Source organism: Choristoneura fumiferana, chromosome 4 (genome assembly GCF_025370935.1).
Source record: "Choristoneura fumiferana chromosome 4, NRCan_CFum_1, whole genome shotgun sequence".
NCBI lineage: Eukaryota > Metazoa > Arthropoda > Insecta > Lepidoptera > Tortricidae > Choristoneura > Choristoneura fumiferana.
Window position 1 is genome coordinate 1,661,673 of NC_133475.1, and position 18,857 is coordinate 1,680,529.

General features: G+C 38.3%; 1 protein-coding gene across 1 annotated transcript in view; it reads left to right on the plus strand.

Annotated features, from left to right (window-relative positions):
* LOC141427247 (uncharacterized) overlaps window positions 1-18,634 on the plus strand; it is a 33,553-nt gene extending 14,919 nt beyond the window's left edge. The window contains exons 4-8 of the mRNA XM_074086494.1: window positions 9,241-9,328; window positions 12,313-13,970; window positions 15,045-15,077; window positions 15,406-15,536; window positions 17,200-18,634. Of these exons, the coding sequence (XP_073942595.1) occupies window positions 9,241-9,328; window positions 12,313-13,970; window positions 15,045-15,077; window positions 15,406-15,536; window positions 17,200-17,357 (2,068 nt within the window). The 3' untranslated portion in view covers window positions 17,358-18,634. The remainder of the gene's footprint in view (window positions 1-9,240; window positions 9,329-12,312; window positions 13,971-15,044; window positions 15,078-15,405; window positions 15,537-17,199) is intronic.
* The last annotated feature ends 223 nt before the right edge of the window (window positions 18,635-18,857 follow it).

The following is an 18,857-nucleotide window of genomic DNA, read 5'->3' on the forward strand; positions in this document are numbered from 1 at the left end:
GTACGCGAGATCGAAATGTCATCATCATCAACTCTGCCATAGGACGTCCACTGTTGGACTTAGGCCCCCCATAGACCTCCAGTCGCTTCGGTTGGAAGCGGCTTGCATCCACCGTGCACTCGAATGTAATTGTTATGGCTCTCAAATTTAATAAATAAAATAAACTTCCCTATTATTGCTTCGTTATTTTGTTTTATTTAAATCAAACGTATGATGAATTATGGTTGGAATATAAACAAGTATTATTGAAACTACCTAATTAATAACGTAGATAACATTGGAACGGTTTTGTGTACAGGATGTTCTATAAATAAATTTATTCTTGTTGAGTTACGAGTTGCTACGGTATTTTAATATTACGGTATTTAGTATTTTAATTTTGTTTGTATTTAGGCTCCGTTTCCACCAGAGATGTGCGAGGATGTGTTGGGAGGAATGTGTTTTTCATGAACCAATAGAAACTCTTCATTTACCTCGCCTCGCTCCGCTCGGTTGTTTCCACCAGAGATGTGCTGTGCGAGGATAGGTAAATGAAGCGTTTCTATTGGTTAATGAAAAACACATTTTCGCGACACATCCTCGCACATCTTTGGTGGAAACCCGGCCTTATGCAGGCGAGGGCCTAGATAAACTGAAAAAACTGGCAAAGTGCATGTCGAGTCAAGCGCAGAGTAGGGTTTCGTAATAATCCTACTAGTATACTGTGCGGCAAAAAATCTGGCCCTCAAATGTATGCAGAATCGGTAATTTTGTATGAAGGGTGGGCCAAATTTTGTGCCATTGAGTATATTATAAATGTGAAAGTTTGTGTGTGAGTATGTTTGTTACTTCTTTACGCTGAAACGGCTGGACGGATTTGGATGAAATTTGGCAAAAAGTTAGTTTATAACCTGGATTAAGACATAGGATACTTCTTATCCCGATATTCCCACGGTATAGGGATAAAATCTCTAAATAACAACCGCTGGGCTTAGAGTCATGATATTTGGTATGTAGATAGCTGGACATCTGGAATAACACATAGGCTACTTTTTATCCCAATATTCCCACGGGATAGGGATAAAATCTCGAAATAGCAACCGCTGGGTTTAGAGTCATGAAATTTTGGCATGGGTGATTTAATTTTACGTCAATGAAAAACACGATGTAATTTTAGGGAATTCCCACGAGAATTTAATAAAATCCCGGAATTTCAATTCAACTGCTGTATCTAATGATTTACGCGTGCGAAGCCGCGGGTAAACGCTAGTATATTATATGGCACATATTACGTTTAAAACGAAAAAGTAGTTAGGATTAATTTCTGTAATGATAGTGTTAAATACGCAAATAAATAATAAACATATAACTGTGCAATTCTGACAATATTACATACACACCCCCCACCCACATACATATATATATATACTCTACATTTCATTCAATTTAGGCTACAACAAAAACTTATGAATGTCAAAAAAAAACTACTACCAGTTCGGGAAAACCTCTGTTGAGAAGAATCCGGTTGAATTGGTTACCTCCTTTTCTTTTGATGTCGGTTGAAAAAGAAAAACGTATTTTGACTTTTAAGGATTATTTCACCACTCATTGATACATTTTATACGACAGATATCTGTGCCTGCCGTCTCAGTTTGTTTTGTCCGAATAAACAGAGACAGTATCACATTCATTTGTCACATAAATTATATCAATGAGTGGTGGAACAGACCCTTTAATGTCATATATGTATTTAAGTATTTATCCATACTAATATTATAAATAGGACACTATATAGGCTATATAAAAAAATATATAAATGCGAAAGTGTATTTGTATGTTTGTGTGTTTGTCAGTCTTTCACGCCGTAACGAAGAGACGGATCGACGTGATTTTTGGCATAGAGATAGTTTATGGATCCGAGAGTGACTTAGGCTACTTTTCATCCCAGAAAAATGCACAGTTCCCGAGGGAACAGCGCGTGATAACCGAATACCACGTGGGCGGAGCCGCGGGCAAAAGCTAGTTTATCTTTATAAAGCTAGTTTATAAGTATGTTTATCCGTTGCCTAGTATCCATAGTACAAGCTTTGCTTAGTTTGGAACTAGGTCAATTGGTGTCAAGTGTCCCATGATATATATTTTTTATTTTATTTTATAAACACGCCTCCATATATAGGTACGGTATAGGTACTTACGCTAAAATCCTAGCCATGCTAGGGCTCAGCCATGTCAGGAGTCATTGCCCCCCTAAATCTACTGTGCAATGTAAAATGAAATGGCATTCAAATCTCGTTCACACGCTACACAACTAAACGGATATCCATAAAATATCTCTCTACGTACGACGCTGGTATTGTTTGTAGATGTAGTTAATCGTAGACGAGACCCACAGAACAAATATCGTACTAATATTATTTGAGTGTGTGTGCGTGCGCGGTTATGTTTTGTTAAGAGCGTGTATACGTGCTGAGCTGGCAATGTGTCTACTCCAATAATTATGCGTGATAGACTTTTATTTTCTTTAAAAACCGTTACTAAACATTTATTTTGTTCGTTTTTAAAGAATATAAAAGACTATCACGAATAATTATTGGAGTAGACACATTAACTTTTATGTTAAGAACAGTTCTATCAGACCACATTTTTAATTTTCATTCAATTTTTATGGAATAATCGAGAAAAACTAACAAGTCGCTGGTGGTAGGACCTTGTGCAAGGTCCGCCCGGATTGCTACCACCATCTTGCTCGCTAATCCTGCCGTGAAACAGCAGTGCTTGCACTGCTGTATTTCGGCGTGGAGAGTAAGACAGCCGGTGAAATTACTGGCACTTGAGGTATCCCATCTTAGGCCTCTAGGTTGGCAACGCATCTGCAATCCCCCTGGTGTTGCAGGTGTCTATGGGCAGTGGTGATCTCTTATCATCAGAAGACCCACTTACTCGTTTGCCATCCAGTTGAATAAAAGAAAAAAAATATTGGTATTTTTTCTATTTGACATAAAATTTATGAGACAAAATACTTATATTATTAGACTTGCAAGCTTTGAAAAATAGGGCCTTATATACAAAAGTTTTTGTGTGTTGTAAATTATTATGGCGCTTACCAGTAAAACAATGGTTTTGAACTACATTTCCGGCAATCTTCATTACGGACTGAACGGATAAAATAAATATATGGCTTTTTAGCTATATAGGCGCCTCGCGTAGGTCGCGTGGTATTTGAACTTCTTTTATTTTATTAGCTTTATGATAAGAACGCATTAAGGTAATGGTGTTACCAATAAGTAAGACGTATTAGACTAGTGGGCTGGTCATTCGAGTCCAAGGCGAAGATTTTTACGAATGGAACCAAAACGACACTATTATAAACATTAAAAAAACATTAAAAAAAACTATTCAGTATTTTGGCTTTTTATTTAGCGCCATTAAGGTGCCAACGTGGTTATAATTTCCAAAGCTTCTCTGTCTGACTCAGTGTGGCATTTAGCTGTATCTTTTCACATATAGGTTAGAATAGGAAAAATAAAATGTGGTCCTGATATGAGAAACTGGTTTTTTGGCATTGTTCATTATCAGAAATACTTGATAAAGAATTTTTAATAAAGTTTTGTTTTATAAAAAACTAAGATAAATATGTAGGTTATCTAGCACAACAAGTTAATTCGAGGTCACGACGTTACTACTAAATATCTTATAGTTACCTACGTGATCTTAATTATTGGAGTAATTGAATAAAACATGCATAGCACAAAAGAGGCCTTTCTTGAATATAAATTGGTTTAATAAAAAGGTACGCTACCTTGCACTTCGTTGTAAGTGTTGTTTAAATTGGTGCGATGTCTCCACAAGTGTTATACTTTTGCAGTACACTTACACATAGTGTTACTCAATGTCTTGTATCGACGCCAAAAATATTTTAACTTTGAATACGCTTTCAACTGTCGAAAAGAAGAAAACGAGATACACTTCGTTTGATGTGTGCTTTATACATTTGCGAAAAGTGCCATCTATTGAGTGACTCAAAAACATTGACCGAAATGCACTAACGAGTCTACTGCTTCAACACCTCGTCGTTACCTTGCCTGCAGTGTGTTGACTTCTATTCTGCTATGACTATCTTTAAATGCAGACGGCGACGTGAAAGGTTTTTCCATTCTCTATTCTTTGTGTTGTTTTTACAAGCATTTTTTTTTTGTCTTCAAATCATGCAGATGAATTTAACCCACTTGGTCTACTCTTAAGGTCAGATTGGCTTGAAAGGTAAGAGTTAAAGCACAAAGATAATGTATATTAACAAATTGCTATCGCTTGCGAGGAACTGATGAATATAAAAACGGAAGTTTGTGAGTATGTGAATATATATATATATATATATATATATATATATATATATTTCTTGCAAGATGTATATATATATATATATATATATATATATATATATACATCTTGCAAGAAAACTGCCGTCCGCTGTGGGCGAAATTACATTTAAACCGACGTCCACCGTCATTGCACGTCCGCATACCGGACGCCACTTTTTTCACCGGTGGCACTTGACGCCTTTTGGTTCTAGCTAACTGTACACCAAAAATCGACGGAAGTCAAAAATGCATCAGATGCCTGCATTTATATTCTGAATAGTTCTCGACAAAAACTCGAATCGAAACTCGAAAAAATATATATGTGTGTGTGTGTATTTGTTACTCCTTAACTCTAAAACGCCTGAGCAGATTTGGATGAAATTTTGGCACATAGATGGCTGGATTTGGGCGTTAAGAAATTCACGTCATTTTTGGGAATTTGTTCTAATGATGATACATATCATACGAGTAAAGGCTACCTATAATGCAAATACGCGGTATTGACGTGTGGCAGATAACCGGATTTGTATTGCCGCCGAAATAAAATAAGTACAGGGCAATATTTATCACAAATGTTATTTGTTTAGTGTTAAATGATAAAAAAAAACTAACTTACTAGTTTGGCTCAGTGACCCAAAATGAGTCTTGGCCTCCGAACGATAAACGATATGCATATTTTATTGTATTTTTACTGTTTAGGTACAGCGGCGACGGAAGTCCGATTTACTCGCAAATCTCTAATGTGTCATTGGAAAATTCCTAACGACAACTGATTCAACTTGATTGTATAACAGTTTGTTGCAAAAAATATGCTTGAAAATTGCCATTTTTTTCTTACATTTTAAAAATTTGTGGGAGCTGAAATTTAAAATACTCATTGTTCCAGCTTGATAAGTAAACATTTTTGCTATATGAGTCTACATTACTTTACATTTAATCAGTTTTTTTTGCTTAAGTAAATGTTTTTTGCTTAGGTACACCACATAATAGAAAACTTTCAGAAAGATTAGTAAGGATTTTTTAAGCCAATTTTTTTTCTATTAATGTTGCACATTGGTTCTTATTTTAGTAGAGTCGACAAAGGAACAGCCTGCAACTCGTAGCCAAAGATCTAAATCGGCTCCATTGTTCATATAAATTTTATATCCGCACATCCTGTAGTTAACCTGCAACCTATTAATTTGTACGATCGCCATGCAGGCGGCATTCTATGAAGTGACTTCTGCCTGCCAGGACAAAAAAAAACAAAGAACATCCCGTTCGATTTTCAAATTGTTTAAAATTGAATCCTAGGTGCTTCGTATTTGTGGGTAGCGGAAACGATAGCGATATCTGTCATTACATTGGCGAGGTCGCTTCAACCACTATCAATTCGAAGCTCGAGGGGAGCAGTGATTTTATGGCCAGTGTCAATTAGCTCTATTGTTTTTTTCGTGATGAATTTGAATTTTTGGAATGTTCTTTGCATGTTGGTGTGCGTTGGTGTGAGTGAAGCGTTGCGACTGGAAGATGTTGGCGTGTGCGTAGTTAAAAATATCACGTATGTATTAAATTCCTTTTTACAAGCTTTTAAAATACTGGCATCTTTGTATGTTAGGTAAATGACCGCGTGCTGGTCAATGCCCCAGTAATCGCCATCTTAATTTTTTGGCGTTGGCAATAGAGTTGACAGTAGGGTGTCATCCGTTGGTTCTTAGAATGTCGAGCACTGGGACATTTACTTAGTTATCTTCAATGTTACAAGTTGAATTTCACACACTTTTAGTAACCGAATTGCCTTGAAAATTGGTATGAATATTTACTTAAACAGTATGAGTACTCTAATTACTAAATAAATAAAATACTTTACTTTTCGTCCAAATTACCGCAGTGTTTGAAGTCAAAAGTCTTTGACCAGTGTGTGTTGCCAGTGATGACATACGGATCTGAGACGTGGGCGCTAACGATGGGCCTCATGAGGAAGCTCCAAGTCACTCAGAGGGCTATGGAGAGGTCTATGCTCGGGGTTTCTCTGCGAGATAGAATCAGAAATGATGATATCCGCAGTAGAACTAAGGTTACCGACATAGCCCGAAGAATTGCGAAACTGAAGTGGCAGTGGGCGAGGCACATTGCTCGTAGGACTGATGTCCGATAGGGTCAGAAGGTTCTCGAATGGCGTCCGCGGACTGGGAGACGAGCTGTCGGTAGGCCTCCAACAAGACGGAGCGACGACCTGATTAAGATTGCGGGATCGCGTTGGATGTGGAAAGCCTTGGGGGAAGCCTATGTCCAGCAGTGGACGTCTCTTGGCTGACATAATGAAATAAAATATCAGCCTTTGGATGTCCACTGTTGAACATAGGCTTATACCTCTGCTAGATAGCTCTATAGCGCTAACGTCTCCCTACCGATAGACTTGAGGCGCGCAAAGTCCTTGCCTATCTTTAAGTCTATGCTTAGGGAGCACTACCCGTCATCTTGCGTATGAATGTTATAGTTAGCTTATTTATGTGTTGTTATGGTATCTATCTACCTATCTATCTGTTTAGATTTGTTGTGTATGTGTATTGTATGTGTTAGTTTTATGTATTCTTGATACAGCTCTAATCTACTGTAAATTGCACCACCTGCTAAAATGTATTCCTTATTTCTGTCCATTGTAAAGGTTGCCTGGAAGTGATCGCTCTGAAGCGATAAGGCCCCCTATTGCTTACCTTAGAAAATCTCTATGTATATACTTGTGTTCTCTGTACTGTTTACTGTATTGGTGTGTAATAAGTTATTGTATTGTATTGTATTGTATCTTTATTACTTATTTGTAAATAAATACATATTGTATTGTAGGTACGTATTTTATGTGTTCAGAAGTGTAATCTCACTTATTTTCACTTATAATATTATAAATGCGAAAGTTTGTAAGTCTGTTTGTTTGTTACATCAACACGTCTAAACCGATGTACCGATTTAAATGACATTCGGTATACGGATAGCTTAAGTCCCGGGGAAGGACATAGGATAGTTTTTATCCCGGAGAATTGCATAATCCCGCGGGATAGCGATCAACGAATTCTACGTGTAGTCGCGGGTAATGGGTTAGTATTGAATATAAATCGTTATAAATGGTATTGGATCCTCTAAAATGTTGGTGTTACAATGCCTTTTTATCACAGTCTGCCGGTTTTCCTCTTCCTCCATTGCGATACAGCATGAATCACGTTAACTAAATTCCTGGCCCGGTACGTTACCTATTATTCTTGTGATTAACTTAACTAGAACTATTTAAACGTCATTTAGGCCGTTAAAGTGTCCCACTGCTGGGCAAGAGCCTCCCCTTTTTTCTGCTTTTCGCCCCTATCCTGGCACTTAACCTGATATTCGTTCAAGTCCCGCCATCTCCTCTTCGGTCTGCTCCTATTTCAATGGGTAGTAAAGACAAGAGTCATACATAACCAGTCATAAAAAGTTTAAATTAATATTTACCTAAGTGCTGAAAACCTCAGACATCCTAGCGCTTTTTAGGGTTGCGTACCCAAAAGATTATTACCAGTGTAAGGCGTAGTTAACTACATATTTTAATAATAATCGTCATCATCATCATGTCAGCCAAGAGACGTGCACTGCTGGTCATAGGCCTCCACCAAGGCTCTCCACTCAGACCGGTCTTATGCTTTCCGCATCAAACGCGATCCCGCGATCTTAACCAGGTCGTCGCTCCATCTTGTTGGAGGCCTACCGACAGCTCGTCTCCCGGTCCGCGGACGCCATTCGAGAACCTTCTGACCCCATCGGCCATCAGTCCTGCGAGAAATGTGCCCCGCCCACTGCCAGTTCAGTTTCGCAATTCTTCGAAAAACACGTAGGCTTACAATCAATTATCCATTATAACATAACATATTGTAATCAATTTATTTACTTCAATTCCAAAATACTTAAAATTATTAATTCTGTATATATAACACACGCATATGCTGTAATATTAGTGGTAAAGCATGGTGGAAATCAATGTTCTGTGAAAAAATCCATGCGTCATGTTGACATTGTCGTTGCGATAAATTCGTTGTCCAAATAAAGTGGCAATGACCTTTGATAAAATAAGCGAAGGTTTTTAATGTGCAACTGCGAAAAAATGCTATTACTTATAGATAAATTATTGTTTTTTATTTTTTTATTTGACTGGATGGAAAACGAGGAAATTTCTTTGACATGACCCATTTAATAAGTACCGTACAGACTAAATACATTATAATTAAAAAAAATACCCCTTACCTATATAGGGTTAGAATTACACCTCTCCATTTCTTCCGTGGACGTCGTAAGAGGCGGCTGAGGATATAGGTTAAGGTATACCGTAGGCGACAGGCTAGCAACGTGTCACTATTGTACCTTTTTTTTTGTCAAACTTTAAACCTAAAATTGCTAAAAGTGGCTCTGAAGCGGTAACGTTTCGTGTGCTCTGCCTACCCCATTTGGGAATACAGGCGTGATGTTTGTGTGTGTACCCCTTACCTATCGTAAATATACTTAGCATTTCGTCGCCAAGTGACTTTGTAAAGTTTAAGTTTTGCAGGTGGTAGGACCTTGTGCAAGGTCCGCCCGGATTGCTACCACCATCTTGCTGCTTGCACTGTTGTGTTTCGGCGTAGAGAGTAAGACAGCCGGTGAAATTACTGGCACGTGAGGTATCCCATCTTAGGCCTCTAGGTTGGCAACGCGTCTGCAATACCCCTGGTGTATTTAAAACGCCATTTAACGAGCGTAGAGTAAAAGTTGGACCATGTGCTAAACAGTTAGTTAACCATACGAAACGATATTATGTACAAAATTAAGAATTCTGTAATTTTAAGTACAGGCATCAGGGTCATTTTTTTTAAAATGCAACTAGGTTAAATTTGGAACTAATGATATAATATTTCCTTTTCAGTAAGCAAATAGTGGAAAACTACACTGATCACAAAATGGATTGCGGCAAAGATGGAAGATCGAAATGTCCAGATATAGTGAAGACACGGGTAATTTTTCTTTATTTTGCTACATATTCAAATTTTCATCACGCTTGCTCATAGGCAGGGTCGTAACATGAAGGGTAACTTGGTTGCAACATCTACCAAAGTACCTTAATCCTGACATCGGCCAGGGTCTAATAAGCAAAGAGGTTGTATGCCTCAACTCAAAATACACCTAAGCGTTCAAGAAATATTCTGAAATAGAAAATATATTGTAAAACAACATCCCATAATAATCATCCCAGCCTATATACGTCCCACTGCTGGGCACAGGCCTCCTCTCAGAATGAGTGGGCTTAGGCCGTAGTTCCCACGCGGGCCCAGTGCGAGCTTTACACACACCATTGAATTGCTTCGCAGGCTTGTGCAGGTTTCCTCACGATGTTCACCGTAAAGCTCGTGGTAAATTTGAAATGTAATTTCGCACATGAATTTCAAAAAACTCAGAGGTGCGAGCCGGGGTTTGAACCCACGATCCTCTGCTTGAGAGGCCATAGGTGAAACCACTCGGCTACCACGTCCTATTTACAACAACAATTTACGTAAATATTTAATTAATAATTATTAAGATAAGAACAGATATAATAGCCTTTACATAAAATGTTTGCATGTGTAATGGGCGCATGTGCTCTTGTGTTGTATATTTTTGAACGCAAGATTTTGTGTATATTACTATGGAACAAGAGTCCATAAAAAAACCTGTACCTATTGTTAGAAACCTGTATTAGAAAATATTAAATGATATTGTAACGGATAACTCACGTCTTAAATCGAGTTTAGCTCGCGATGCGCGTGTTGCGGCAGCCGCCGAGTCGCGTGCTCCTGTGAAGAAGGGCTACGAAATAGCCCGAAACATGTCGAGATAAACTCGATTTAAGACGTGAGTTATCCGTTACAATATGGTAGTTTAATGTTCAAAACTGTATTAGAAAAGTTGAAAACTACGGCCCAAGCCCTTGGAGAGGAGGCCTGTACCCAGCAGTGGAACGTATATAAGCTGGAATGATGATGATGAGCAAAGAAATTCTTTTAGCTCATTGATATGGACCTCCGCAAAGTAACGCATGGTTTAATAAATTATTTAGAATATGCGTGTTCAACACCTGCTGCGTGTCTAACATCTGGTAGCATGGTGTATGGTTGCGTTTCTCTGAAGATGAGCTCTGGTTGTTTTCGAAACGCGTCAGTGTAGTGTGGTGGTGGTAATAGATGGGTTTGTGTGATTTGTGTGCGTTCTTAAAGTGTGGAGGTGGAGGAACTGCATGAACAAGCATATTTTGCATACACTTAGCTATCATAAGGTCGCGGGTGAGCAAAGAAATTCTTTTAGTTCATTGACGATTATGCGATCGAATTGAATTCTACAAAAAGACAGGAAGATAGACAAGAGTTACTCTTACTGTCTAATAATAGAAAGGATTTATAGTATTACAAATTAACCCAACATTGACTGGACACATTTTCCGAATATTAACCTAAGAATAGGAGTAATCAGCAAGCTAAATTAAAATTTTAATAAAAAAATAAACGTTAATTTAATGAATGCTGCTGTTTGATATCCTATCGCTGACTTCATTAAAATAAACACCACCCGCTCGATTTTGCCGCCTCAGATACGAGTAAAGCATACTATGTTTATTACCAATGATTCAACTAACAGCATAATATGACTATAATAATCATCATCACCAACCCAGAAGACCATCCACTGTTGGACACAGGCTTCTTCAAAGAACGGCGATGGCAATGAGGGCTATCGTTTTTTGTCTTTCTAGATGGCGTCACAGTTGCGTGAGGTTTTTAAGTGTGGCTTTCAAAGTCTGTTATTACGGGCGTGAAAACAAAGTTTAGATTAGAATCATATTGAATACACCTTAAAACCGTACCACAAAAATATCGAGCAACCACAGTGTTGCGTAGTCCCGTTTTGTTCGGAAAAAAAGGGAGGACAAAAGTTTCCGAAAGACAAAACTGTCTCAAAACACAGACATTCATTGCCCCGTAACGCATTATTAATTTCAGGCAATGCAAAATATTCACAAAATTATTCTAATTATAAATAAACCCGCGTAGCTCATCCAAAAACTATGAGATTTGACATTTCGGAGACCTCACGCTACACTAGCGCCTCTAGCGGCGAATTCATACGCGATAGCCCTCATTGGCATTGCCGGTTGTCCGCAATACTCTCGCAATGCCGTCAGTTCCCCGGTGGGTGGGGAGGTCAGTCAACGCTTCGACTTTCGTTTCGTGGTCGCCACTCGAACTGTTCTTTGAGCGATGCGCCCCGCCTATTGCCACTTCAACTGGTTTTCTTGGAGCTATTTTGAAGCTACTTAATCTCTTTTTCACTGGGAATGAAAATAGTTGTTAGTTTCTAAGTATATAACAAACTACAATCACCCTGGTGTTGCAGATGTTTATGGGCGGTGGTGATCTCTTACCATCAGGAGACCCACTTGCTCGTTTGCCATCCAGTCGAATAAATAAATAAATAAAATAATAAACTAAAACAACTAAACAACTAAAGAGTTGTAAGTTGTTTTTATTTAATTTTTTATTTTTTATTTTTTCATTTTATATTTTAATTTTACTTTATTTAATTTTTGTTTTATTTGGGTAGGTAGTTTTAAATTTACTTGAGTAGGTACTGTACAGTTTTATTTAATTTGATTTTGTATTGTTTTTTTTATCTGAATAAATAAATATTATTATTATATAAAGTATTATAAATAAATATGTCGGGGAGGCTTATATGTCCAACAGTAGACGTCCTACGGATAATATGATGATGATGATGAAATAAACATAATGTTACAGCTATAACTAGCAATTGCTTGCGAAGAATTCGATGGTTCAACAGTGGATGACGCTTCTGTTCAACTGTGGACGCCTTCTGACTGATAATGTTGATGAAGAATCCCCTTTAAATCGTAAGGAGTAAAAGCAAGTTCTCATAATATTTACTTTATTTGTTTGTTTGTTTGCAGTTTCAGGTTGTAACGGTTGGAAAACCAGGCTGCTGCGATGGATATCAGTACTCCTTTGACGAGGGCATCTGCGTGCCCAATTGTCGACACGGCTGCCTGGGGGGCAAGTGCATCGCCCCAGAAACTTGCCATTGTGAAGCACCACTTGTCCTCAACAGAAACAAATGCGTGCCTCCAGTATGTGACCCTCCTTGCCTCAACGGCAACTGTACGGCACCCAACATATGTACATGCAACGCCGGGTACCTGCTCAAGGAAGACAACTTTACCTGCGCTGCTCACTGTACGGACTGTGAAAATGGCAAATGCAAGACTCCTAATGTATGCGAATGCGACGAAGGATTTACAATGATTAATAAGAAATGCAAGCCTGTATGTAAAAACAATTGTAGAAACGGCTTTTGTTCCGCTCCTGAGGTATGCTCATGTCATGAGGGATATGAATTGAGAAATGGAATATGCGAGCCTGTATGTGATACAGCCTGTGTTAATGCAAAATGCGTGGCCCCTAAAACATGTGCATGTCTAACCGGATTTGAACCAAAAGGCACTAGTAAAGAAGTGTGTAAACCCAAGTGTGACTCGTGCGTCAACGGAGACTGCATAGGACCGAACCAATGTTCGTGCCACAAAGGCTACGCTTTAAAAGACAAAGTTTGCAGACCAATTTGTGAAAATATGTGTGTCAACGCAACTTGCGTGGAACCAAATACTTGTAAATGTTTCGATGGTTATGAACCAACCGCTGTTAAAGAAGTTTGTAGACCTAAATGCGACTCTTGCGTTAACGGAGATTGCGTAGCGCCAAACGAATGTATCTGTCGTAAAGGTTATGCTTTGGTAAATGAAGTTTGCACAGCTACATGCGAAGATAAATGCGTAAACGCAAGATGCGTAGAGCCTAATAAATGCGAATGCTTTGCCGGATTTAAACCGAAATCCGGGCATGAGGCAGTGTGTATGCCTAAATGTGACTCATGTGCTAATGGAGAATGCGTTGCGCCTAGCAAATGCGTCTGCCGGAGAGGTTATACTTTGACAGACAACGTTTGCAGACCAATTTGTGAAGAGATGTGTGTTAACGCAACTTGCGTGGAACCAAATACTTGTAAGTGCTTCGATGGTTATGAACCAACTGCTGCTGAAGAAGTTTGTAGACCTAAATGCGACTCTTGCGTTAACGGAGATTGCGTAGCGCCAAACACATGCGTATGTCGAAAAGGTTATGCTTTAAAAGACAAAGTTTGCACAGCGACATGCGAAGATAAATGTGTAAACGCAAAATGCGTTGGCCCTAATAAATGTGAATGTCTTGCCGGATTTGAACCCAAATACGGGCATGAAGCAGCATGTACGCCTAAATGTGACTCGTGTGCTAATGGAGAATGCGTTGCGCCTAATAAATGCGACTGCCGGAGAGGTTATACTTTGACAGACAACATTTGCAGACCTACATGTGCCGATGCTTGTGTACATGGGAACTGCACAGCTCCTAACAAGTGCACTTGTAATGAAGGTTACACAAGAAATGAGACCGAGCCTTCCGTTTGCTATAAAGCTTGCGGTAATTGTGGGATGGGCAAGTGCAATTCGGATGGAGAATGTATTTGTGAGACTGAATCGAAACTCATCAACGGCACGTGTGTTTCTTCAGCAGAGTAAGTATTTTAGAATAGTTTTAGGACCACTTGCAGCAAAAAATTAAATCTGGCTTAAGTTGAGCATTTTGAAAGATCACAACAATGATCATAAAAAGATTACAAGTATCTTACATGATTATTATGATATACACACACGCGCACACACACACACACACACACACACAGAGAGAGAGAAGGTATTAATTAAATAACTGAAAACCTCAGACGCCCCAAAAATATTTTTTTAATTTTAAGTTAGTTCATTGTATTTTTTTTCGAATACCATCTTTACTTCCAAAAATATTCATGTGTTTTGCTAAGTCAGTAATTCTACTTGATTTATAACTCTACATAGTGTCAGTTGCACTTAGAAGTTTTTAGAAAAAAAAAAAACTGACAGTAAAACGGCCATCGGTATTAAATTTCACGAAAACATTTAATTGGCGCAAGCTGCATTCGTAAATTATAGACTGCGCACAATAAAAACGAGATTTAAAAATACAAACACAACCTGATTTAAAACATAGTGTGATCGATTCTACTCTCGACTCTATCTGAGAAAACTACTTTCTGGTTTTCAGTTATTTAAATAAGTTAAGTTATATTAAGTTCGATTGTTCAACTCATCATTAAAATGAGCTTAAAACTGAAAGTTGTAAAAAAATGCTGCAGTTTATCGCCTACTTTTTTAGGGGTTTGTTATTTTAGAACAGTTTTAGTGTCACCATGTCCGTCTATCCATCTGTTTGCGACGTGGCTTAGAAAACTGATATTTTGCTCGAGTATACATGGGAACCAGCAAGGTGAATAAAATTAAAAGAAATCGTTTTAGGGTACCTCCTCTAACCGTAAAGTTCAGTACTTTTTTTTTCGCGACGGCTTGTTGGCGGATTAGCAACGTGAAAAGTAGTTAATACCTAGTTAATTAGACAAGATATTGATTAGATTGCATTTTTATTTGGATCTCAAAATTGTTTAAACACAATCTTGTTCTTATTCCTTTAAGAGTAAAGTCGTATCTAGATCATATTGAGCATCATTGCCATCCACTTCTACTGCTTCCACATAAATCACAAATGTTGTTGTTTTCAGGATAAAAGCATCCGGTATGGCACCAGCACAAGGGTGAGTAGCAATATAAGTTACTACTAGCTTTGCTTTTGCTTAGCCTAATGTAATGCTACTGGCACCACGATACAAAAAAAAAACAAGATGGAGCGGCCGCTACGAAATATAAGTTGTTATTTAAATAACTGAAAACCCTCAGATACCTCAACAGCCTCTTTTTAATTTAATTAGTTACCTTAATTATTTATAAAAATATTCGTATATTTTGCTAAAAGTTAGTAATTCTACTTAATTTCTAACTCTACACTCGTACTCGTAAATTGTACTTGTCAGTTGCGTTTTAGCGTTAATTTCTTCTAAAAGTATTAACAGCTGGTATTTGCAGTTTGGCGAGCCTGGAGATGTCGTGGCTGGTGGGAGGGTCCTTGGGTGCGCTGCTGGTCGTGCTGTTCATCGTGGTCATGCAACGCATGTGGCGGCGTCAGAAGGACTACGGCCAGAAGGCTGCAGACGGTGGTAAACACTTCATACTGCCAATAATTATGAATGCGAAAGTTTGTGAGTATGTTTACCTACAGTTCGTTCGTGTTAAGAACAGTGAGTCATCAGTGCAACTTAATGAGGGCTATCTTTTTTTGTCTCACTAGATGGCGCACTGTTGCGTGAGGTTTTTAAGTATGGCTTTCAAAGTCTGTTATTACGGGCGTGAAAACAAAGTTTAGATTAAAATCATATTTAATACACCTTAAAACCGTACCATAAAAATATCGAGCATGCCACAGTGTTGCATAGTCCCCGTTTTGTTCGGAAAAAAGGGAGGACAAAGATTTCCGAAAGACAAAACTGTCTGAAAACACAGACATTCATTGCCCCGGAACGCATATTTGCCATAATTAATTTCAGATATTGCAAAATATTCACAAAATTATTCTAATTAAATAAACCCGCGTAGCTCACCCAAAAACTATGAGATTTGACATATCGGAGACCTCACGCTACACTAGCGCCTCTAGCGGCGAATTCATACGCGATAGCCCTCATTCAGTTAGCACATAAAGGACAGGGCACAACAGTAGCGTGAGTTTGAGAGTATGGGTTCAACTGGTCACTGAGAATTTGACTTTCTAATTAGGAAATACAAACTGAAATATGGATACACAGAAAAACCAGAAAAAGAGACCAGCGCTGGGAATCGAACCCAGGTCAGCATTCCGTGTCGCGTGCCATACACCTACACCAACACTGGATAGGAGTACAGATACGAATTTCTCCTATGCACCACATATCTCAGCTTGTTTGTTTCTTATTTAGTCACTTAAGCAGCGACACTAGCGACATCTATTATGTTGTAGCCCTTATCTAGAAACTTTCAACACCCCATTGAAACTAACCGCTCACCCGGACAAGAGATGTCGCTATTAAGCAATCAAATTAAGATTGTTTTTGGAGTCTTTCTGTATTTTTTGTGGTATGGCACTCGGCACGGAATTCTGAGGACCTGGGTTCGATTCCCAGCGCTGGTCTCTTTTTCTGGTTTTTCCGTAAAAGTAACAAAATTTGGAGTTAAAATAAAAAATACAGAAACGATTTGATTGGTTATGGGGCCTAGGCCCTGATTCACTGCATTCTTAACGCAAACGGACTGAAAGAAAGAAAGAAATTCCCACGGGATCGGGATGTGGCAACAGGCGGGCCACATCGCTCGAAGAACAGATGACCGTTGTAACCGGTGGATGCAAGTGGAAAGTTGTCATTCATTGTGGCGTTCTAAGGGGAGGCCTTTGTGCAGCAGTGGACGTCTTCTGACTGATTGCTGCCCCTTTGAGCAGTGAAAAAATCAAACTTCTAAGTCGACGCAATGAAAAGATACAGCCGTTACAATTAAACAGATATTTCCATACAATTTGTCGGGATCAAACCCTATGTATAGGTACTTCTAGTTGCCCTAGAAATTATTACACACTGAGTATAGATGTAGTGAAAAAAGTTTTTACACAAGCCAAGTCAAAATCAATCTTATGCCAATGCCATAAAAACTAACATGGAAAAACTTTTCTCTTTTTAAAATTACTCGCGATGTCGTCTACATAGTGGGAGGTCCAACAACGCAACAACAAAGGTAGTAGGTAAGAATAAGGATGCATAATTAATCATACTAATAGGTATCTTTTGTCAACAGGTAATACGTTCGGGAGTGTAATCTATACTCTCCCCGATACTCTTATCAGAAGCAACGAAGTCTTCACCAACAACAATGGTATTGATGAAGAAGAAAACGAGTCTGATGATGAAGGAACCAACGAGAGTCTAATGACCCAACCTAACGGCATTGTATAAAGTGATCATTAGGTTTTAGATAATAATTGTTATTTATTAGGGTTATAACGGGTTCTTTACGGAGTCGGAGGTGAAGGCAGAGGCGGAGAGTTTCGCGGAGGCGGAGATAAAAGTGAAGTGGAAGAAATATTAAATCATGATTCAAAAGCAATAGGAAGTAGGATTTTTTTATATGTAGTTTATACATAGTACATTTTTAGGGTTCCGTACCCAAAGGGTAAACTCTATTACTAAGACTTCGCTTTCCGTCCGTCCGTCTGTCACCAGGCTGTATCTCATGAACCGTGATAGCTAGACAGTTGAAATTTTCGCAGATAAATACTAAAAACAGAGTAAAATAAATATTTGAGGGGGGCTCTTTACGGCTATTACGAAAAAAAAACCTTTATTGCCACAACTTAAAACTACACATTGTTAAAAAAATTAAAAAATGTGGGAGAAAAATAAAAAGTTGGGTCATTGGGTCCCCAGTCTCAGTATATGCAATATATGCAATAGGTAGACATTTGAAATATTCATAGAATATTTAGCCGTTTATTAAAAATAAATAATTAAATAAAAATAAAATAAATATTTAAGGGGGGCTCCCATACAGGAAGCGTGTTTTTTTTCTAATGTCTAATGTTGTATAATGGTACGGAACCCTTCGTGCGCGAGTCCGACTCGCACTTGGCCGTTTTTTTTACTAAAAATAGTACCGTAAGCTGCTTCAACTTTGCCCTCTGACCCCAACATTGCCTGATTTGATTTAAAGTCGGTATATAACTTAGCACTCTTATAGGTTTTAAGCTTTTATCTACAAGGGAATTATTATTACGGGGGGATAAAAGTTTAAAACCTAGAAGGGTGCTAAGTTATCGACTCTTATTCGAATCAGGCAATGTTGAGGCCAGAGGGCAAAGTTGAAGCAGTTAACGGTAATAACTCATGGCAGAAACAACAGAGGCCGTATTGTCTAACGCGCTGAATTCTTGATTGCATTCGCTATCTCTTTCTACCCTCGTCTCATGCCTCTTCTTATTTTGACCACTTCTTTTTGTCAAAACGTTTGTGATTCCAAGTGACAAAATGCCTCAGTTCTACGGCTTTATCATCTTTCAAATGTTTCCTTAAGGGTTCATAAATTGAATGAAGCTATGTTAAAACTGTGGAAAAGCGGAGGCAAACGGAGGCGGAGGTACAATTACTCATGGAATTATCATAATTACGCAGGTCCCGTTACAACCCTACTATTTATTAGACTTTTCGTAGTTTGAATAAAATAATTTATTTTAACACTGCGTGTTTTTCTCACTCTTACTTTAGAATTTAAGGGGTTAGAACGCGTTTTTGGAAGTGTTTCGTTAAGACTATTCAACAACAAACGCATTGGAGAATGATTCGAAAAAAAGTCAACTGCCCTGAAAAACTTTAAATAGAAACTAAAAGGAAAAAAATAAGTCATAGTAACTAGTCAAGAACTCAGTTAAGTCACTTAAAGTATAGCAGTTGGGATCAATT